This window comes from Haemaphysalis longicornis, unplaced genomic scaffold (assembly GCF_048455015.1).
Source record: "Haemaphysalis longicornis isolate Haplotype H1 unplaced genomic scaffold, Haemaphysalis longicornis Haplotype H1 scaffold_12, whole genome shotgun sequence".
In the NCBI taxonomy this organism is placed as follows: domain Eukaryota; kingdom Metazoa; phylum Arthropoda; class Arachnida; order Ixodida; family Ixodidae; genus Haemaphysalis; species Haemaphysalis longicornis.
The window spans coordinates 43,580,116-43,602,481 of NW_027526225.1; the positions used below are offsets into that span (position 1 = coordinate 43,580,116).

A 22,366-nucleotide genomic window follows, 5' to 3' on the forward strand; every position below is an offset into this window, starting at 1 on the left:
TGTTTCTTGCCTGTACATAAGCTATAAATGTGGGAGTTCTAGTTGGGCAAGTAGTGTTCAAAATCACAAAACAGCGCAGTTCCGGTGCCTTTTAATGGCTTCTCGTCACACTCACCTTGTGAGAAAATCCTGCGAGAAAGAAGCCGGATTGTCCATTTCTGAAAAGTGAGGCAGCACCCCGCCGAGCATCCACAGCCTGAAGGACAGCAGCAGTGCAAACTGGCGGGAATAGACAAACAAAGAAGCACGGTAAGAACAATCCTCCAATCTACACCTATAAAAGAAAGTACCTGACTGCCCGATCCACTAGCTAGTGAACGGCCAGCCAAAACGCCTGGACTTAGAGATGTTGTGGGTGCATTACTATCACGGAGTAGGCGCTAACTAAGCCCTGGAATCTTCCAAATTGCACATCTAAAATAGTAAAAGTGGTAAATTTTAGGGGGGAGCGTTAGGGTACCAAACTTGTCTCGGTTGATGACTATTACCTCCAAAAATGTCTGAAATGTGATTCATAGTTTCTCCCTAACCAAACCGGATGGGGAGATTTTTGTTTTGGAGTAAATAAATGCTCTCACGGATTCTTTAACATGTGTTTCCTTCGTTGTTATATTTAATCGTATTTCGCAGAGAAATGTTACCCATACGAATGTTCACAAACAACTTTAGGTATTTCACACTGAGAATCCTACTTCTCAACAACGTATCTCAGAAATAATAAATAATAATGCTCAGCCCGCAAAAAAAAAAGCAAAAGGGGACAGATAAAAGAACAACACACAAGCTCTTGTTTACCAACTATCCAGTGCTTCATCCTTCTTAGAAAACTCTCCAGATTGTCGGTATTGTACCGCCAAGTGTCCAACATTTCCAACTTTTACTTTCCGATCAACACTATTCTGTTCGCACCTCTTTAACGCCTGACCACATCGGGTAAATATTTCTTTACTCCTGGACGCCAAACAAAGAGGATAGGCGCACACTGTAGCGATAGTGAGTAAACGGTGTAAACACAGACCACTGTGCTAAATGACGGTCGAGAAGGAGTCATGGTGACTGGACCGGGCAAGTTATCGCGTGCGTGCGGACAATTTCCTCTCCCGTAATGAGGCAGGCTTTGAAATATTGATTCTTCTCCCAGAAAAACGAGCGTGCACCAGGCCCCGGCTGCCTGCTGTAACAGGTGTGGAGCCGTACCTGTGCGAAGTCGGAATCCGCGTGCAGAAAGTTTAGGTTTCTTATAATTCAGAGCTGCGTGACTACAATGTTACCTCAAACGGTGTCAGTAGTGGGATAAAGCTTTTTTTCTGTTTTTTTATTCTGTTTTTCTTTTATTTCTGTCACCCTCTTTCGTCTGCCCTTTTCTCTATCGAGCCTTCTCTTGGCTCCCTTCCTTGCCTCCGCCGTAAAGCATGTCGGTGTCGAAATTACTGCACACATTTCGGCTTTCCCTTCTAACGATCACCTTTCTCCCTCTCTCAAAAAGTGCCACATATTCTTTGGCCATTTTTAAAACACATTCGCGGATTTATGTGGTCCACTAGGTATAAAGAGACTTTTTGAATAGAACTCAGTCCGACGTGATTAGCTGAACGATTGTTATGATTGTAAGCGGTTGAGTAGCGTGTCACGGTCATCGTAAAATTAACAAAAAACAGTACAAACATGCGCTTTACTTGGTCAGATCGCCAAAATTTCTAAGGACAACATACCGATGTTTGAAGCTGTCAGCATGGACGAATATTTCAAAGGGGCCCTGCAACACTTCAGGTAGCAGCTTTTACTGTTTCCTTCGTGCCTGGAAGCACTGTGAAAGCTATGGCTGTAGCAACCACCCAGCGGAACTGCGCGATTTGCCCGTGACACAAATACGCCTTCCATTTTCTGTTTTGCTTTTGTGTCGATTTTCTGCAAAGCGTTTATTGCTTGCAAGTGAAAGGAAGCAGGCGAATGGTTGCCGTATGGCTCGAATATTTTTATTAGAGCGCTCAAACAAAGCTAAGACCGAGAAAGAGAAAAATCTTTTGAGCAAGTTTGTAACTTTTGTGACGGGTGCAAAGCGGTAATATCGGGCTGAATCACTTTGGAGTCACCTAATCAAAATACTGGATGCACCAAATTTTAAAATTATCTAATATTTCAAAAATATCGCGAAAATTATTTCAGGGTCTCCTTAGAATGTCTTCATTCGAGCACGTAACAGGTACTAACTTGAAGTGAACCATTTTACCCAAGTCACTTCAGCTGAATTACGAGGGGCTTCATGCTGCAGTTAGAGTACGTGTGCAGCCTAAGGTTGGGGGTCTTTTCTTAAAACAAAGCAGATATGTAAAGCCGCTACCGTCGTTTCATCAGCGCAGGCTCAATAATACGTCAAAAACTACAAACGGCTTCTTTGGAGATTTCTCTCCGATTCGAACAAAAGCGTTGCCGTCTTTCAGCCCCTACCAATATGTAAGTTTGCATAACGGAGGATCGACGTAACAACTTTCTCGTTATGTTTGCTTTCTGGCCGATTACGGCAGTTCACACGGGGTACCAGAATTGTTTGTTGCGGTTGTGTCGTTAAGTTCGCTCAACTGCACATTGTGCAAGCCCAAGCGTGTCAGTTTCTGGATAGCAACTCATAATAACACGTACAGTTTTTTAAAGTACGAGGGGGGGGGGGGGGGGTGGAGAGGGGCGGAACGCCGATAAGTTTCTTTCCGCAAAATATTTAAAGCAAAAATAAAATTCAAGTGGGACAAAATTTGTCTGTGAAAGCAGAAGCCATGCGCTTTCGCCGGCTTTGTGCCATCAAACATTTCAGTTGCACTCGAAAGATAGGCGTATATTTAACATTATTCCAATTCTTTGTGAACTAGTAACACTTAACATGGCCTAGAAACTTTTCATGAAGACTACACGTATATCGACCAGCGATAAAACGGGGACACAAGAACACGGACACAACAGGCTCTGTCTTCTTGGCCCTGTTCGAGATGCAACCTTACCAACTAGCTCGGCTTTCTTTACTGAAAGACTGTACGTTCTTTCTAAGTGGCAGTAGACATACGCAGAAAAAAAGGAATCACACCAACGGTCGCACCGCACGACTGGCGTTAACTGTACCACGCCTGATGCATGAAACCAGCGTTCAACACGTTACAAGCCCTTCGGCAAGCACAAACCAGCGGCGTTCTCGCTCACACTCGGCAAGTAGCCTGCCCTCGTCTTCCAGTGCGCAACTGCGTTTCACCACAATATCAAGTTTTTTGTTTGATAATATTAAGAATCATGTCAAAAATCTCGGCGCATTCATCACTGACCCGTTCATGTTCGTCATCTGTAATTGCGCTAACTAAAACTTGGCTCAGTGAAGTACTTGACTGTCAACATCGTAGAAGCGGTGTCTGGTTTCCTGCCATCAATAACCTAACTAATTGCTCGAGAGTGCGAAGCGGGGTGAGTCGGTAGGAATACATTAATAAAAACGCGCAAATGACGGGACACTCGTCTGTTCTCAGTCGTTTCCCGTCTTTTGCGCTGTTTTTATTACACTAATTGCTGTATCGATTCCAATTACTTTCGTCTCTTATGTCTGTAGGGGTGTCATTGAAGTGTGGCCTACGTAGTGTCAATATTGGTGTTTTTTACCGCCCCCATCCCCCCGACATGAATACGTTGTTCGCAAAGAACTTTTGTTACGTTTTGAGTAAATTCTCTACGCGGTTTTCTAATTCAGAGCTGATAGTGTTTGGTGACTTTAATTTTCAAGTCAATAATTGGTCCACCTTATCTGTAATCGCCCGCGATACTGAATGAAGCTCATGCGTTCCTTGAATGTTGCCTCGATTTCTCCCTCGTTCAGCTAGTCACCGAGCTCACAAGACAATTCGCCACCTCAGCCAATGTTCTTAATGTAATTGTTACAAATATTCCTGACTTTTTTTTCTGGCATCATCAAACTCGATGGGCTCTGTGATCACTGCATCGTCAAGAAAAATGTAACGTAATCACCTCATTAGAACAAAGCAACAAAAAATAGATAAGTTGTTACAACAGAGCGAACTTCGATTGTATTAGCCAATAGTGATCCATCTCTTCAGAAGGCTTTCTGCGTGAATATTGGTCACGTTTTCTCGATATACAATTGACTCTTTTCAAAAATTACTTTTCTCGACTCATGGACGAATACATGCTCACATTAACAATATCATGCTCCTTGGTTAATCAACCAACTTAATCAATCAAATCAATCAAATTAACCAAAAAAAGAAACGTCTCTACAGGCAAACAGATACGAATGAAAAGTCAAATTCATGGCCCCGGAACAAAATTTGTAACCCTTAATATCAAGCTCTTCTTAAAACCCCAGGTCTTCATTTTTTTGTATTATGATTTATTTTGATGTTAAATAACTGTCCGCAAAGGTTCTAGTATTAATTAACCCCCGATCTCATTTTATTATTACGCTTCCAACGGTCAATGGTGGCGTGATTACAGAGGGCGGTTGTGCGCAGGTCCGAAACTGTGGTTTTTGTTCCGTTTTTACCCTCTACGTCGTCCCAACGTTAGCCAAGTTGCCGATACTATAGTGCAAGAGATTATCGCTAGCAAAGTCGGTATTCTATCTTTACTAGACAAAATAAATCTTTTCTACAGCGGATCACCTCTGTTTCAAAAACAATATACTCAAGAATGCTTCTGACGGTATCTATCGCATCTTGTCCGCCCTTTTTTCAGTCCCTTTCATCTAGTTTAGCACCTGCATATTGGATAATAGCAAAAGTAACACACATTTTTAAATCTGGCAATTTCTTATCAACACGTAACTATAGACCTATATCAATAACAAATACTATTGTGGAACATATCATCCACTCACATGTGATTAGCGACTTCGAAGAACATTTCATCTTTAAAAACAAACACGGCTTTAGGAAGGAACTCTCGTGACACTCAGCTTGCTCGATTCATTAACGACCTTCACTAATCTGTTGACGCTTAGCTTCAAATCGGCTCAATATTTCTAAATTTTTCTCCCCCAAAGGGTACTCCCCAAAGATTGCAAATCAACCTTGCACAACTTACTATCCACCCCCTTGTAATCGCATGGGTGAAAGACTTCCTGTCAGCAAAAGTTCAATTCACATAAGCTAATAACTTCAATTCTTCTTTGGGTGAAGTACACTCACGTGTTCCCTAAGGTAGCGTCCTGAGCTCTTTACTTTTTCGAATTTTTGTCAATGGCTTACCAAACTACGCTTCTGCACGAATCAGAATATTCGCCAATGACTGTGTTATTTATGGTAAAATTTATTTATTCCTATTTAATCAGGTACCACTGAATGCCCTCCGTAGGAGAGCATTACATGGGGGGGGGGGGGGGTTCCAGGAGGATTCACAAAAGAACCTGCGTCACTGACAAACTAGCCCTCCAAACTGACCTGGACTCAGTTTCTACATCTTGCTCCACTTAGTTAATGTCGCTAAATAATTCGAAATCTAAGCCTATGTCTTTTACAACCGCGAATCTCGCATTCAAACTTCTTCCTTCTTAAATAACACAGCTGTTGAGCTTGTAAACATAAGTACCTAAGCCTTAACCTGCACTCTAACTTTACTTTTAATCCCCATATTAACATGATTCTTGCACCCGCCAACCACTCATTGGGCTTTTTAAAGCGCAGACTGAAACCTCTATCACACCTCCGAAAACTTGCATACACAGCTATTATCAGACCTACAATTTAATATACATCTGCCATTTAGGACCCTGACAAAGCAAACTTACTTGACCAAATGGACTCCCTTCAAAATTGTGCCGTTCGTTTCATCTTTTCAGATTATTCACATCAATACCAGCGCCATGGCTCTAAAAACTTCGCGCATCTTTACCTATCCTGCCACATCGGCGTAAACTATCACGTTTATCATTGCTTCATAAGCTGTACTATCACTCTTCACTTCATGCTGATTTGTTTTCTTCTCCACCGGCCACTTTTTCTCTCAGCGAGGACATGCCCTAAAGGTGACGCGTGTAAAATTCCATACTTGTACATCTTCGCAATCATTCATACCTCGCAGAATTTCTGATTAAATGGCCTGCCATCTCATAGTGCAACTGTCACCGATTTAATCAAATTTGAAGAGCTGGTATGCACTAACATAGTATCTTATCTTCACTAAAAACTGTTTTAGTAGGAGTGTAAAGTGTCTTTCTTTTCAGCTTTTTGTTATTTTTGCAGTTTCTTTTTTTGCCTATAACATGTTAGTTTAGTTTGCATAGTTTCTTTCTGAATGTACCCGCCCCCTATGTAATACCCTCCCGCTGGGGTCCTTTAGGGGTAATTTAAACAAACAAATAAATAAATAAATAAATAAATAAATAAATAAATAAATAAATAAATAAAATAAAACAAAATTAAAATAAATTCCCTCCAAAAACTCCGTGGCGGTGCAGCATGGCCAAGCGTGACTGCTACTCTCTAAATATTGCCAGTTCGCATGCATAAACGCTCCGAAGTAATCAATATTCGGCGTACCAGACCAGTGAGCGAAACAAGGCACGTGTCCCGGATGATGCTGTGCGCACTTTCCAGGAAGCGATGGTGAATTGAGAACCTGAAAAGAGAAAGCGGATTCAACACGGAGTTATTAAGATGTATGCATCAGGAGAACTGTTAAGGACTGGTAAACTCATGTGCAGAATTTGCTGCAGCACACCACTCAACACGTAAAGGGCAAACATACTCGTCCGTACTGCCAAGGTTCTTCCGTGTAACTGATAAAACCCTTGCACGTACTTTGCATCAAGGGATTCGCGAACATCCGCGCGTAAACTTTTTGCAGCTTCATGATTTTATTCGCAAATTAGCATTTTATTAAGAAATATTTTACTGACGTGACCTGTTTTGAATTGTAACTTCGCAAAAAGAATTCGTTCCAGCAGCAGCTCTTGGAAACCATCAGTTAGATTGCGGGCGAAATGCACGCCTGGAAAAACCAGTGCGATGTAAAAGCAAATCCACGGGATGAAGAAAACTTTTTCCATCAGCAGAAACGCCGAATAAACAGGGTGAGAGTTCAGCGAAGCGCGTGTGCAGGCGATGGTGCTGCGACGGGCATTCCATTGAACCGTAACGGCTATACCCGCAGCGCGGTCTCTGCATAGGAAATGGCTGCATTTGAATCGCCCTACGCACTCAGCCCGACAAAAACTCCGCAGTTGGATTTGGAAAGAAGTGCAAAAATATTTGGCAAACACGCAGTTCTTGCAAAGCCTTCTCAATCTGTGGGACTGAACACGCGCACGCGTGCTGCACCACATCGGGCAGCACATCAATTCTCCCGAAAAAAAGTTCCTACACGCTATCGGCTACGCAGCGTTTCTTGCAAGAAAACGGCACTAGTGTGTGCAAGGCCAGCATATTTTAGGTCGCGAAACTAGGCGAACGAGTAACATGTGGAATTCGTCCTATGGCCTCCATGTTTGTCCAATTTCACAACCTAAACTATGCAATCAATGTTTGTGCCTTTCCGAGTTGTGAAACGCGATTCTGTGTTTGGTGCCTTTTAAATTACAATCTTAAATATGAAACAGAAAGAGTATCTTTCCATACTGTGCCAGCATTTATTCCAGTTAATATTGTTAGGCGGTGAAAGGATGGAGGTGGCACGAACAGTAGAAGGTGTAACAACCTATATAGAGATTTTACAAGGTGGTTATGGGTCAAACCAAGACAGGCAACATGCCCCAACTAGCTTCATCGTCGTCGCAGATGCTCGTGCACAAGATTGCACACCAATGCCGCTTTCCTCTTATTCTCGTGGTGTAACATACATCTCTATTCGAAGGCGACTGTCCCGGTCATTTTTGCGATAGCATGACGCATGCGGTGAAGATGAACGATGTGATGATACTTTACAGTGAAGAAGTTCTTGCCGCCCCGAATGGAGGTGATAGTGTTAATGAACATTCGCCCATAGCAGCGACGTCCCCAAAGTAACGGCGACTGGGTGATGGCAGGGAACAACGACAATCCACAGGGTTGGGGACTACACATCATCGGCTGGTTACGTGTGTTCTGGTCTTGGTGGTTTTGATGGGCTCGTCACGGGCTGGGGACACGCGGCGGGGGTCGTCGTCGAGCGCTGGTCGCGACACGGCTGAGGCTGCCCTACACAGTTCACGCCCCCTCAACGGTTGCGCCGATGCCGATGAGGAGAGAAACTGAAAGTGGCACCTTCACCACAGTATACCTACCTTGACGTCACAACTAAAGCTCTGCTAAACAATCTACAATAGCCTCTACAACACCAGATCCCGCGAATTCTTTGTACCTTAGCGCTCAGACTGAGCACTTTCTGTCCCACAATAGCTGTCCGCTTGAAATCTGGCACTTTACAGGTGTTTAAACATCACATGTTGGGGTCCGTGATCAGACCCGAAAAGAAGGAGACGAGAATATGGATGGCCTAACATAGTGAAGCAAATTATTTTTGCCTGAACCACTATGATTGTTCAATACTACTCCCGCGTGGCGCCACCAAAGGTTAACGATAGCAAATGTGTATTTATTGAACTATGATTGCGAGGACTGTAAACACCCTAGTGGCCAAGCACCATTTAAAAGTTGGGACTTGTTCTGGTGAGTTGTGGGTGTTACGAAGATAGAAAATGTCGCGCTGATTCTTGTACACTACAGAGTTGATGTCAAAAATTTTGAATTTACCGCCCAATCAGCACGGTCTCGGCAATGAGCAAGCCGTTTCTCAGAGTAGTGGTTAGCAGCAAAAATTGTACCAAGACGTCCACCAATACCGAGAAGACGATGAGTTTGCATTTATTTATTCGTATATCAATACTTTCATTGCATCAACAACTTAATACAGGAACGGGTGAAATATAGCAAAACTGCACGCGACGTTCGTAAATAAATAAGAAGCGCTTTATTCAGTCCGTATCTTCTGCATGAAATGATTACGACACCAGGAGAACGCCGCGAGTTAATCGCACATAAAATTTCTGGAACACGTAAAAGAATACACGTGCACGACTATTTTCCACAGGCAAATTTTCTTAAGGAGAGGGCAATAATAAAACGGGCAACACTTTGTCATATTATTCTGCACAGCATTTACCAGACGCAGTTTTCAACCCACATGGCCTAAACTTGAATATGTGCTTCAAAGGAAAACATTAATCGGCTGAAGTTTGAAAAGACACTTGTTTCCGTAGCACGAGTTCCGCATTAAAATACCTCACAAATATTTGAATTCAAAGTGCCTATTCGAAGAGGCAGTGATACCTTGCAGCCAAAGAAGCTGCGTTGCTTCCTTTTGTTGCGGTGGAACTATATGGCTGGGTGTTAACTTTCCCTTCACTACAAAATTTTACGTCATGGCGTCCTCCCTCAACGCATGACTGGGAAAAAACGCATTCGTGAAATTTAACGTAACCACAACGAATCTAAACGTAGTGAGAAATAGTGACAAACTGATGTAGGCCTTCAGTGTACGTGAAAAAACACTAGCAGATATGAAAAAACCAAAATAACTTCATAGAAACACTTTAGACTCCTTAGACTGTTGCACGCGATAGATAGTCTTCCTGTGCAATCGCCAGGAGATGGTATACTTGAAATGTGGGTGCTTATATTGGCGCCCTAGCCAATGGAAATTGGTGGATCATCCGTGACATCTTGACGGCACCTCGTATAGTCACTGGCTAATCTTGAGGGTGGGTGCGTGGAATTTGTTGGAGGGAGTGTTTCTGTCGCAGCCAAATTGGAATTGGTAAATCAGCCGATTCACGAGTTATTTACCAGTGACGATGACCGCAGTTGTCGTCGTCACTGCCGAACCCCCTTGGGTGTGTGTGTGAGAGAATTACTCTCGTCGAATCCAAATATGTCGGCTGTATCGGTCGTACGCTCATTACGGTAGTTACCAACGCTATCGCAAATCCAGTTGAGTGGGAATGCTGTTGACTTATATTCCGCTTTCGTGTTGGGTTGCCCTAACGCTGACTTCCACGACGTATAATGCGGCGTCGTAGGTAGATGTAGCACTGGCGGTGGCCTAAAGAAAGCAATCGTCTATGCCTTCTTAAGGTTTACTTCTGATCATTATTTTTCCATGGACCACAACAAGTCAAACGAACCTATTTTAAGTTATTACCAACCTACTAAACTAATCCTTTTGAAAACTTGCTATTAGATTTATTATAATGAGGCCCTATGCAGCATATAGGTGTATGCTCAGCCACAAGCCTTTAGCTATACCAGTGCAGATGTAGAAGAGTTTCCAGCTCCCTACAGCCGCAGATTGCAGTATATGCCGCATGACGGTGCTACCAACGACAGGTCTGCACATACTCGCAATGGCATCGCCAAGCAAGTATGACATTTCAGGGAAACGTACATTACTGTTAGCAGAAACCCTACATGTGTAATTAGTTTGCTCAAGTTACTCATGTGGGCAATAAAGCATTCACTAGGTACTCCTCCTAGCATCACTTCAATTCAAGTCTTTATTTTCTCAGTGGTTCCTGAGAAGGCTTCCCGGGCTAAACCTGCTGTACACAGCTTGACTGGGCCAAAGGAGCCACCACAAGACAGCAACGACGGAGCCGCACATATCGAAAAAGGTAATAATGCATACAGTAACCGAGAAACACAACTCCACACCGCAACCTGATTGATTGATTGATTGATTGATTGATTGATTGATTGATTGATTGATTGATTGATTGTAGGGTTTAACGCGGAGACGCAACGCAGACGATGAGGCGCGCCGTAGTGGAGGGCTCCTGATTAATTTTGACCACCTGGGGATCTTTAACGTGCGCCGAAATCTCGTACACACGGGCATTTTTGCTTTTCGCCTCCATCAAAAAAGCGACCGCCCCGGCCGGGAATCGAACCCGCGACCTCGTGCTCAGCAGCGCAACCCCTTAGCCACTGAGCCACCGTGGCGGGTCACACCGCAACCTGACAGTGGTAGTTTCGAAAGCAGGTTGTCCTACACACATATGATAAAGAATAATATGTAGCCACAACATTCTTTACATAAACACTTCTAGCTGCTACTAAAAAGAATAAAAGGCAACACAAACATGTATCAGAAACGAAAAATCATATTCCACAAACTCCAAATGCGAGCAACCCCAACTAAGAAGTTTGCAAAATATTGTCTTATTTCTTGAATGTCGAGAAAATTGTAGCAATTTAGAAGGAGTGCAAGACTGTGTTGGAGCATTTGAAACTTAAAATAGGTACTAAAACGAGGTAACAACCACTCATATGTCATTCGCGTGGTAATGCATTTGATATTGACTGTCAAGGAGGCAGTTGGAGCCAAAGAACATACTGAATTCGAGGCTTAGCGCAAAAAAGACGGGGACGGTGGCAAACGTGACAGGCGCTACTAACAACAGGCGCTACTAACAGCGCTACTAAGAACATGTCTGCGTGTTGCATAAAGACAATAAATTAGCAGTAATCGAAGTTGTATAGGTTTTGGAATTTAACAATGATATACAGGGTGTCCCAGCTATTATGCACCAAGATTTAAAAAAGAGTAATGGCGTAGCTCGAAGGAAACCTATTGCATAATGTTTGCAGTACTGTAGAGAAGCGGGCAGCATAATGAGACTTAACTAATTATTATAATTAATTATCTAACTTGAGAAGTACTGTCTTAATTACTGAAGTGTCAAAGAGGAACTTGTAGGTACCCACGAGTGGCATCTAACTGCTGTATTTTGAGCGACGAACTAATTGCGTACTCATTTATTCTGACTGATAAAGAAAACCCGCGAAACATGAAAAATACCATTTGACGGCACCTCCGCCGCATTGTAAAGCAATGCCCTCAACCAGGCTGCCTCTGAGTTAGCCAGAACGAAATAAACAAAAGAAAGAAAGAAGAAATCGCGACCGAGTTTGTGCCTTATCTGCACACGCGCCCCGCGAATCTTGCTGCTGTTGCTCCTTCCATGCATGCCATTATCAAGGTGATGCACTGTCTCTTCAGGCGGGTGACAGGTGAATCAGCTTATTTGGGTGGGGACCCTGCTTTACAATGCGCGCGGAAGCACCGTCACGTGGTATTTTTCATATTTCGCGGGTTTTCTTCATCAGCCAGAATAAATGAGTACCCCATTAGTCGTCGCTGAAAATAGCGCATTTAGATATCCCTCGTGGGTACCTACAAGTGCCTTATTGACACTTCAGTGATTATGACAGGAATTCCCGAGTTAGATAATAATTACAATTAATTAGTTAGGTCTCATTAACGTAAAAATTATTGTCCGCTTCTCCACAGTACTGCAAACATTATGCGCTAGGTTTTCTTAGAGTAAGCCATTGCTCTTTTTATAAACCTTGGTGCATGATAGCTTGGACACCCTGTATAAGGAAGACTACAGGGTTCACTAAGAGGGTTCAACTTAAATTGAGGACGACTCAGCGAGAAATGGAACGGAAGATAATAGGTGTAACGTTAAGGGACAAGAAGAGAGCAAAGTGGGTGAGGCAACAAACGCGAGTTAAGGACATATTGGTAGAAATTAAGAAGAATAAATGGGTGTAGGCAGGGCATGTACTGCGAAGGCGAGATAACCGTTGGACATTAAGGGTAACAGAGTGAATCCCTAGCGAAGGCAATCGTAACAGTGTGCGGCAGAAAGTTAGATTGGCAGAAGAAATCAGGAAGTTTGCGGGGATAAATTGGTTGCAGTTAGCACAGGACCTGGATAATTGGAGATCTATGCGAGAGGCCTTCGCCCTGCAGTGGGCGTAGATAGGCTGGTGATGATGATAAGGGAAACAAATTATGTGTGAACGAAAAATAACCAACGCCAGCCACGTGGCGAAATATTTTGTTTTGCAAGTTGAAATTTTTATCAGTTCGTTAGTTATCAGCTATTTATCAGCCCCTCTACTCTAGCCGGCTAGAACATGCGGGCTTTTGTTACGTAAGTGATACGTGGTCGTCTTGCACACTGGAGGTCCAGGGTTGAATTTCAAACTAGTCCGAGGCTTGCGCAATTTTATTTTCAGTTTAAGTCCTTCACTTTTTTGCTCCTTGCGCCAGCATTATGTTCTCTGCTGTCTGCCTCTTGGTTGCTACGGATGTTTTATCGGACGACTGATGTAGTGTTTTCAGAGCGAACGAGAGAATGGAATCAAAACGCCGCCACCGAAACTCCTAAACACTACTCGATGCGCCTCACTGTGTGCATGTTGCCACTATTAGCACAAGCACTCGCGTGTAAAAGGAAAAATGCTTAACGGGGCCACGATTCTACTTCCTTATGTCGCGCTTAAAACAAACCTAGGCGGTGGAGATCACTTCAGTTAAAGACGAGAATGCGGCCGCGGCTTCAATCGCTAATTAAAGGAAATGAGATACACATAGCGGAAGAGCAAGAGTGTGCACGAAAAAAACAGCCGAACAGGTTGAAGATGCAAGAGGGAACGGAGATGCACAAATGCGGAACGAAGGCTTGCAATCGTAACGACTAGCATTGTTTCCTTACGGCCAGCCGTAACGCATATAGGCCTCCGGAAGTCGGCGCGGACTGCAGAGACATTTCCGGATGCCAGACCTACACGAACCATTCTCTGGGAAGTACCACTTGTCGGATGAGACTTCCGCGTTATCTCTAATATAACATATTGTTTTGTATGGGCGCTAGACAGCGCCGGTCGCCCAGAAGCAAAAAGGGCCAACCTATAAGGGCGGGACATTGGCGGGGCAATCGCTTTGCTAGGAAAACAAATTTATTGATACCACTAGCGCTCACCAAATAAATCTACATGTAATAAATGACAGATGCCCGCTAGACAACACGCCGTCCGCAGCCTGGTAGGGGAAATAACTCAGCCAGCTAGTCAGAAAGCAAGCGTCTTTGCTGTAATGCGGCCACCTTTTTCCTTCTATTGGCCAACCTCCCACGTGGTCGAAGAATCCATAGCACACAGCTTCCTCGACACTTTAGGACAAGTTAAATCTGCCTCCCCGGCTACAGGCTACAACATTCTTATCCTTTATCCAGAGAGACAGGGAGAGAGAGATAGAGAGGGAGCGAGAGAGAGAAGCTCTTTATTAAAAAAAGAAATGCAGAGAGGTTTGCCAACACGCGTAAGTCGACATGCTACTCTACAGGAAGAAGAATGGGGAAAAGGAGTAGTAGAGGAAAAAAGAAAAAAAGAGAGCGTCCTATATAGGGACACGGGATTCGTCGAGTACTGTCCGCATAAGGTTGGCTATAAAGTCTCAGCATGGGAATTGTTACATAGGCGAATAAGTCTCCGAATTTAGCTCCGTCGCCTCCGTCATGTAGTGGTAGCGTGGTGGATGACCGGCGAGCAGATGAGCGGCCTTAGTATTGACGACAAAAAGCCGAGAGCAAAACTTATTTTCCTTGATTTGAAGCGGAACAAAAAAAAACACGGACAGTGAATACAGAGCCTGTCCTGTAAACTCTGTATTCACCGCCCGTGCTTTTTCGTTGCGCTTCAAATCAAAGGAACAACTCCCCAACTATCCCAGCAAGACGTTCTACTCAGTTAACTGGTTTTACGGCATTGCGAGAGATGAACGCCAAAAATACAGGATCAGCATGGAGCCGACGAGCAGTGGTCGCTCTTAGTTTCACCCCAAACGTCGATTTATAAAACCAGGGGTAACTACCAGAGGGGTTGCATTCATACACAATAGCGGTTACGGTTCCGCTGCTTGCAGGGTTTTGCACACGGTCCGAACAAAGTACAGACGCACACGAACAGTTTTTCCCTGGCCCGTGAAAGCCGGCGCACGTTGAGACTGAGAGAGGGGAGAGGACATCTCTGAGAGCGGAGTCTGCTCGCTGATTCAAGTCTCAACACGAACCGGCTTGTCGTAGCTTGTTTGAGGAGTAGATGGTTTTCTGTAGTACACACCGATTCCCCTCACTACACCAAACGTGTTGCACGTGCGCACAGGTTAGCGACCCGCTGAATCGTAACAGAAAGATTTGTGAGTCAGTATTGGCCGCGTACAGCTCTCTTTTTCACGAAAACACCTAAGCCCGAGATACTCTTTAAATGGCCCGAATTCATTCCAGTGCAGGATAATTTCAAAGCAAAATAGGCAATCAGTGAAGGTTGCTATTCATATCGCTTACGTTTATAACAGCTCATAAGGCATGATTACATATGCTGCAAATTATCTTTTAATGTGACCCAAGGTGCCGCAGGGCAGGACATATTATTCCCACTTCAAAATAAAATCCATCTTCGGGTGTGACCGCTAGCACTTCCAAGTGTATTTTATTTTTCATATCTGTTTAAAGGCCTCATCCCGCACGAAAATATGCATTTGTTTGATCATGAAGGTGATAAATGAAAAGAAAAACAAATAAAGCAATTGTTGCTAAGCCGTACCAGTGCTATCAAAAGCGACAACTTTGATGCAGATGTGGCTTATACGAGTGATAACACCTTCAAGTGCATAGGTGTTTGTGAAGACGGAAGAATAAAAACGATGCTTACAACAGCATAGAATGCATAAAAGCATTCAGAGGTATATCTGGTTACGGTTCGCTTGGATTTGGACTGAGCCCCCACAAAAAAATAATTTAGGCGATTATGAATGACACTGTACGAACACCGTTGCAAGGGCTAAAATGTACCGATCAACGCCAAGAAAAGATTAAAGTATCGCCATTGTTTCACTTATCCACATTTTGCTTCTGTTATAATTTTAAATAGAGAGTCATGGCAGTGGTCCCACGACCACTGCCTGCACTTATATGATGCTGAACATGGATTTTCTTTCCCCTGTCTCGTGGTAGCTATGCGCCTGGAAAATCGAATTCCAGCTTTACGAATGTTTTCTTTTCTCTTTCACTGGCAATGCTTTTTGTTGCATACTTGTTTTTTGGCTTTTTTTTTAGGTCGAGCCAGCCAGGCAACCAAGATTGCTTCATCGATAGCAGTGAGGTGTCATTGTTCGCCATGCTTTGTGGACCAGCAAGCCCCCGACTCCACGTTCTATAGGGTCGCTTCATCTGCCACGCCGCCGAATGGTCCTGTCGACTGAAAGGCGTTCGGCTCTTTTGATCACTCGTAGGGCTTCGCGTCTGCGTTACGTGGTTCTAGGGAGAATTGGAAGACGACGCGATCACGGTGCTGAGCCCTTGCTTGGAGAATGGCGTTTGACTGAAAATTGTGTGTGTTTTTTTTGTTATTTTGTGCTAACATTGGTTCATGTGAACAAAACTCAAAACTGTAGTAATATGTGTCACACAAGGGCATTTACACAACAACTATTGTGTAAATGCCAGCTCAGGGTGCGAGGACCAAGAAGGCCTCATCGCTCGCGCCCAAGCAGCTGCTCTAGTTCGCGGCTACCTGGACTAAGAAAGCCACCCACTTTTGTGCTCAATAAACGTTTTTCAATCCAAAATCTAGCGTTCGCCATATCATGGCAACGACTGCTCGGAGCGAGAAAGATACGCCACAGCTTACGCTCCTCGTTTGTTCGTCTTCGTGTCGTCGTTCACATGCGCTCTAGACCGTAGACGAGCCGCGACTTGACTGTGGAAGCCTATGTAGGTGATCCTTGGCTCCATATTGCCTCGCCGAGAATAGTTCGCGCCGCCGAGGAAGAGGGCGCACTCTGAGAGGCTCGGCGTGCAAAGAATCCGCTAAAGACGATAATTCGCGCTTGCAGAGTGGCGTACGAAGGCGTGGAACAAGAAGACGAGCTCACTCTAGCCTAGCTTAACATACGGTCAATGAAATGCCATGCCGCCGACGTCAACCCCGACAACACAACGACACTAAAACTCAGCTTTGTGGCCGTCAATGTTCACCTAAAACAGCTTCACCGTTCAAGTCTTGCGCGTGAGTGCAAGCTTACGTGAATTTTTTTCTTGTTCGCTCAACTATCAAATTTTGCGGTTTCTGTACATCCTTCATCCAGTACATCCAGTACATCCAATACATCCGGTACATCAAGTACATCAGTACATCAGTACATCAGTAAATCCAGTACATCCGAGTGCGGGACAAATAAGGTAGGTATGGTAAAATTTTGATGAAGTTTGTTCCGCTCTCTTGCCAGTGCGAAATCATACATCACGAATTCGGCTGAAAAGGCGGTGTGCGTTGAAAACGGCTCTTTGGAAGGCAATTTTTTTTTGTTTGTTAAGAATCGCGTGAATAGGTCGGGAGTGCTCGGAAAATGTTCACACGATGCTGGCAACTGAATCCACTGTTCCTTCAATGAGTGGGTCAAGGTTGCCTCGACGCTTGATTTTATTCCAACAATATTTAGGTGGAGTACTCATTGCCGCTCCTACAACTGACAACACAAGCACTTCAGGTAATTCATACGAATTGAAAACTGCCGTATATTAGCTTGTGTCCCGTAGACGTTCAAAAAAGACGGTTTTGTCACATATTAGAAATATACAAAAGATATCGACAACCGTTTGATTTCTTTTGTTTTTTGACGGTGTAACCAAATAGTAGTTTCCCCTTTCCCGAAATAGTCGTTTTTTTCATCAACCCCCCGCTACATTTATCGGCATTATTCAAATGCTAAATATTCCTGTCTAAGATACCCAATGTGAGGAGAGGCGAATATAGAATATTCGCATAATTCCAGTTATTCAAGAAAGCGTCCTTCGCGTTTCTTAATTTATTACGGCAAAAAAAAAACAGTTCGTAAAAAAGACTACGCCCTTCGGGAAGTGAGCTTTGGAGAAGCGATTCGTTCGGCGTTATCTCGCCCTTCACAAGAAAGCCTACCCGCTTATCTAGCCAGCCCCACTAAAGTCTGCACAAATAAAGACCCAACTAAAGCACAGTGGTGGGGTAGCTTTCCCATTCTTCCGTTTATTCATTTTCTTCCAGCGTAGGAACCCAGCGTGAGTTTCTACGTCATGAAAAATAAAGAAGCCTCGCCAGGAGAATTAATTAAAATGTTCCCAATGCTTGCGCGAGAAGGTTTAATTTTAATGAGACTTTAATCTCCACCATTCCCGTTATCGCAAGTGGAGCTTCGTAAAAAAAAACAAGGGCATCAAGGAAACGGGGCATTAAGTCCCAAAACTCATCAGTAAGCCGCACGGCTCGTTGTCCCCTCGGGCCACCCACCCTATATTACGACGACAGTTGTCGGGTCCCCATAGAAGATGGTCTTGCCCTAGCCAGAGCGAACTTTCCAGCTGTATCGCGCTTTGTAAATTCCCCTTTATGCACAAAATTCGCTTGTGGAACTGAGAACAAAGAGTGCACATTTACTGAATTTCTTCCTACCCAACCTTAATAATAGCCGCGCATGGTATCAATGCACTTGTGCAGACCTTTATGCTTCATTCTCACCGCTAGTTCGTGGACAAACGCAACACTGTGTTCGTGAGAAGCACCGATAGCACAGCCTGAAGGCATCCATGAATTCATTAAAACGTAATACATAAGGGCCTTCATTTCTTACCCCAGCCAACAGCAACAGTCCAACCTTGCGAAGGAACGACATAGCACCCCGGAGAAGTGACGTCGATTCATGGTGACCTGCTGAGCAAATATTTCAGATTCCTACTGAAGCTCTACAACCACAAGCAACAGTGTGTGCTTGAAGAGCAGTGACATGGCACTCTGAAAGCCTGAAGTTAGACCATTTTCGTATGCCGATATTTTATTATTCTTACTGCAGCTGTAGAAGCAATAGCGCACGCTTGAGATGCATGGACGCAGCACTTTTAACGGCTGGCATAAGCCATTTCTACCTACTTCACACGTGTTTTAATGTATTACTGATGCTCTTCAACCTGAACGAGCATCAGCACTGTTTGGAGCTTCTACAACACTTGTCACAGTTGCTGGAACAATAAAAACGTCCACGTCTGGGAAGAAGTGTTGAATCTAATTAAACTGACATAAAAGATTGGTTCATTCTTTCGAAATGCATTACACTGTTCCAAAAGAATTTTAATAAATAGCTTACGACATTTTGAGACATTTTACCAAGGTATTCGCAACGCGGTCAATGCATAGCTTCTCTGATGTCCGTTTGTTTGGCAACGAGAACGCCCGTACCATAGCGCAGCAGGCATAATAAAAAGCTGCGCGCATGTGTTCCATCGCAATGCATAAAGAAATACGTGTTCATGCCACGGGAACCCACTCTTCCAGCGACGACAACTCATGCCACCTGATTTCCCACCTTGGACTCTATCACCCCTATGCATAAAATTAAACATACCAGGACTCACCTCAAAAAACGTTATGCCTCAGATGTGCCTCTTTCAATTACCACTTGCCCATATAAGTAGCCAATACTCTCATATGACCCACATTTCTACTGATGGCTCATCTACGCCTGACTGCAGTTCTTCTAGGCTCTTCATTTTATCAACCGGCCAAGCACTCTCATACCGTCTTGAGCGCACAACGTCATCTACATCTGCTGAGCTTCATGCCATCAAACAAGCACTTCGCTACATTCTCCGCCAGCAGCCAGAACAGTGGGCAATCTTCACACATTCGAAGACAGAGCTGCAAACTCTTCGACATGCCAGCTGCTTCAGCGTTCACGAACATATATCCCGTGATGTCTCCTACTGAAATCATGTAGTCTGTGTCGCCGGGCACCACGTGATACTGCAGTGGATCCCTGCCCAAAGCGACTTCATAGACAATAAAAAGGCAGATGAGGCTGCCAAGAGAGGAATACGACTGTGGAACGTGAGGAACATTTTCTTCACGAAGCACGATGCCTCTAGGCTAGCAAAGGAGCTTGTTTTCAGGGAAAGAAGCACCTTCTGGTCTCTCCCAGAAGACCAGCACCCATTCCTGCATCATGTCGATCTAACTTTGGCACTGAGGTTACCGGAGCGACTTCCACATCGGCTAGAGACTTTGCTCTATCGATTACATCTTAACGTAGCGATCACAAATACCGACCGGTATCGCCTTCGCCTAACCTCTAACCCGTATTGTGACAACTGCGGTTCACCAGAAACCGTCGAGCGTATTTTACTGGACTGCCTGCGTACGGTCAAGAAAGAAACAACCTCGCACAGAAGATCGAGTGCCTCAACCACAAATCCCTAACTTTAAAAGCACTTATGGGACCATAGCCATCTCCCTCGTCTCAGCGTAAAGTGCTAGACGCATTATTTGAATACCTCAACGACACCGGCGTCGCTGAGCTAATATAGGACCAGAATATCCTTGCACTGTGCACCGTCTATAGACTTTTCACGTGTCGCACTGACGGTCCCTAACACCACGCTGCCTCCTATTTTTACTTCTTTTATTTCCTTCTCTCTTCTCTCTCTTCCTATTGCAACTTTATTCCCTCCTCCTTATCCCGCCAAGTAGCATGTAGGCGTTAACATGCTGGCAGACCCCTCTGCTGTCCTCTCATAAAGAGCTTTCTCTCTCTCTATCTCTCTCTGGAATGGCGGGGTCGAAAATCCAGCAGTGCTTCTGTACGAATGTTTAGGTAGCCGTCTCACACCGCTTAAACAATTCTGTTGATGATTACGACCAACCACAGTCTACAGCAATCAAGAAAGAAAACGGCACCACATTTGGTTACCCGAACAATATTCGCACTCGCTCTTAATGACTTCTTTAATACGAAACTGTTTTACTCCCGAACAAATAAAGATTTCGCTGACGTCCTATCCGTCACGGAAGTGACGCCAGTACAACGAAGCAAACGGCCTGTAAAGTGTGCACCCCTGCAAACAGGGTCTTCTTGAGCGGAAGCAACCTTTAACAATGAAGCAATGACTACGTCATACTTAGGGTTTTCGGGTTTCGTAGTTGAACACGAAAATGTTTTATGCCACGAGACCCCATGACTTCATATCCGTCACGGAAATGACGCGAGCGCGCCTTTGCCGAAGCGACCCGCCAGCAGGACGTCGTTCGCCGAGCACACCCAAAAGACAACTACCGACCCGCAAATTATGCTCACCCGCTGATTTAGCTGCACATTTCACTTTCGTGTTTTACTAATTCCTATGACAGAGGAATCAACCGCACTTTTTTTACAGCTACCCAGTCTCAAACGATTTCGTGCAAACGCTTTGTTCACCGTCCATCTCTCCAACAATGTTGCAATCATGCCTGTCCAGCAAGAAAAAAAACATGCCACCCTTGCGCCGTCCGTACTCCGACTAGCCAGAGCAACGCGAATCCGTCAGGAGTGGTTCCTTGCGTTGTTGTACGATTTCACAAGACACTTAATAACGCGTAAAACTATACGAACGGCCGTAAGGCACCAAAAGGTGTTTTGGCTAAAAAACGGTGTGAGGGTGAAAAAAATCCATGAAAGACTGCACTCACGCGCAAGGTTTTAATGGCGAAGCTGTTGTAGGTGAGAATTGCCGGACACATAGTTACGTTTCAGTATCATTGTGCATTTGCATAGTTGCGGTGCTAGTAATCGTCGTCATATGCATCCAAGAGGACGGTGTCTTCTTTCCGATGAGTGGTGGATGCAAAGTCATCCTCAGCATTAAAGACTTCCACCAGACCTACGTCCTCGACTCGAGGCAGCTGTGGCGGGATCTGTAAGTCGTCTCGGGGGAGTGGCACACTCGTAGCCATGTCTCCAATTATCCATATTGGCTTCTAGAGACTAACACGGCGGCCGCGGTGGCCTCTCTTCAGCAGCCTGTCTTTTCACCGTTAGCCTTTGCGATGGAGATTTTTTGTCTTTTTTTGCATGCGCGGTAACACTTGACGACAGCGTTTGAGCTTCTTTTTTTTTTTTTTTTTGCTAAAGCAACTTGGCGAGCCGGAGACTCGGCGGTCGCTTCGGGGCACGCCCTCATGAGCACTGGACATTTCCTAGCTCCTCGGAGTTTTGGGCAGTTTTTTTGTCCTTTTTTCGCTAAAGCCACTGCGCGTGCCGGAGACCCTCAGTGGTCGCCACGGGGCACACGCTCGCGAGCGTTCGTATCTTGGCCTTTTTTTCCTGCAGCGGCGAACTTACGGCTTGTGCAACCGCTCCGCTGTTAACAAAACCCGCCCCACACACGTCTGCACTATCCGGCGTGGCGTCGGGCCAGATGGAAATTATCTGCGTAAACCTAGCGCTCCATATCGGGCGCTGCCTACGTTCACAGCAAAAAAACTAGAACAATGCTAGCGACTTTTCACAGGTGCTGTCGTAGAAGAATGCCACTCATATCATTTCCTCAGAGAGGTTGCGTAGTACGACACCGTCACACCAGCAATAGATGCGACGTTTTCAGCTAAAAATCGGTGACGGCGTGACGACGTTGCGCATAAATACAGTCCATCCCGATCTCCTCACGTACAAATCACGACTCGACAAGACACACACAGGACAAACGACGATAAGC

The 22,366-nt window shown here is 44.6% G+C and overlaps 1 protein-coding gene across 1 annotated transcript in view; it reads right to left on the minus strand.

Annotated features, from left to right (window-relative positions):
• Window positions 1–22,366, minus strand: part of LOC144162582 (protein O-mannosyl-transferase TMTC1-like) — a 144,578-nt gene that overhangs the window by 23,675 nt on the left and 98,537 nt on the right. Inside the window, exons 5-6 of the mRNA XM_077693174.1 lie at window positions 6,528–6,606; window positions 116–219 (exon numbers count right to left, since the gene is read on the minus strand). Of these exons, the coding sequence (XP_077549300.1) occupies window positions 116–219; window positions 6,528–6,606 (183 nt within the window). The remainder of the gene's footprint in view (window positions 1–115; window positions 220–6,527; window positions 6,607–22,366) is intronic.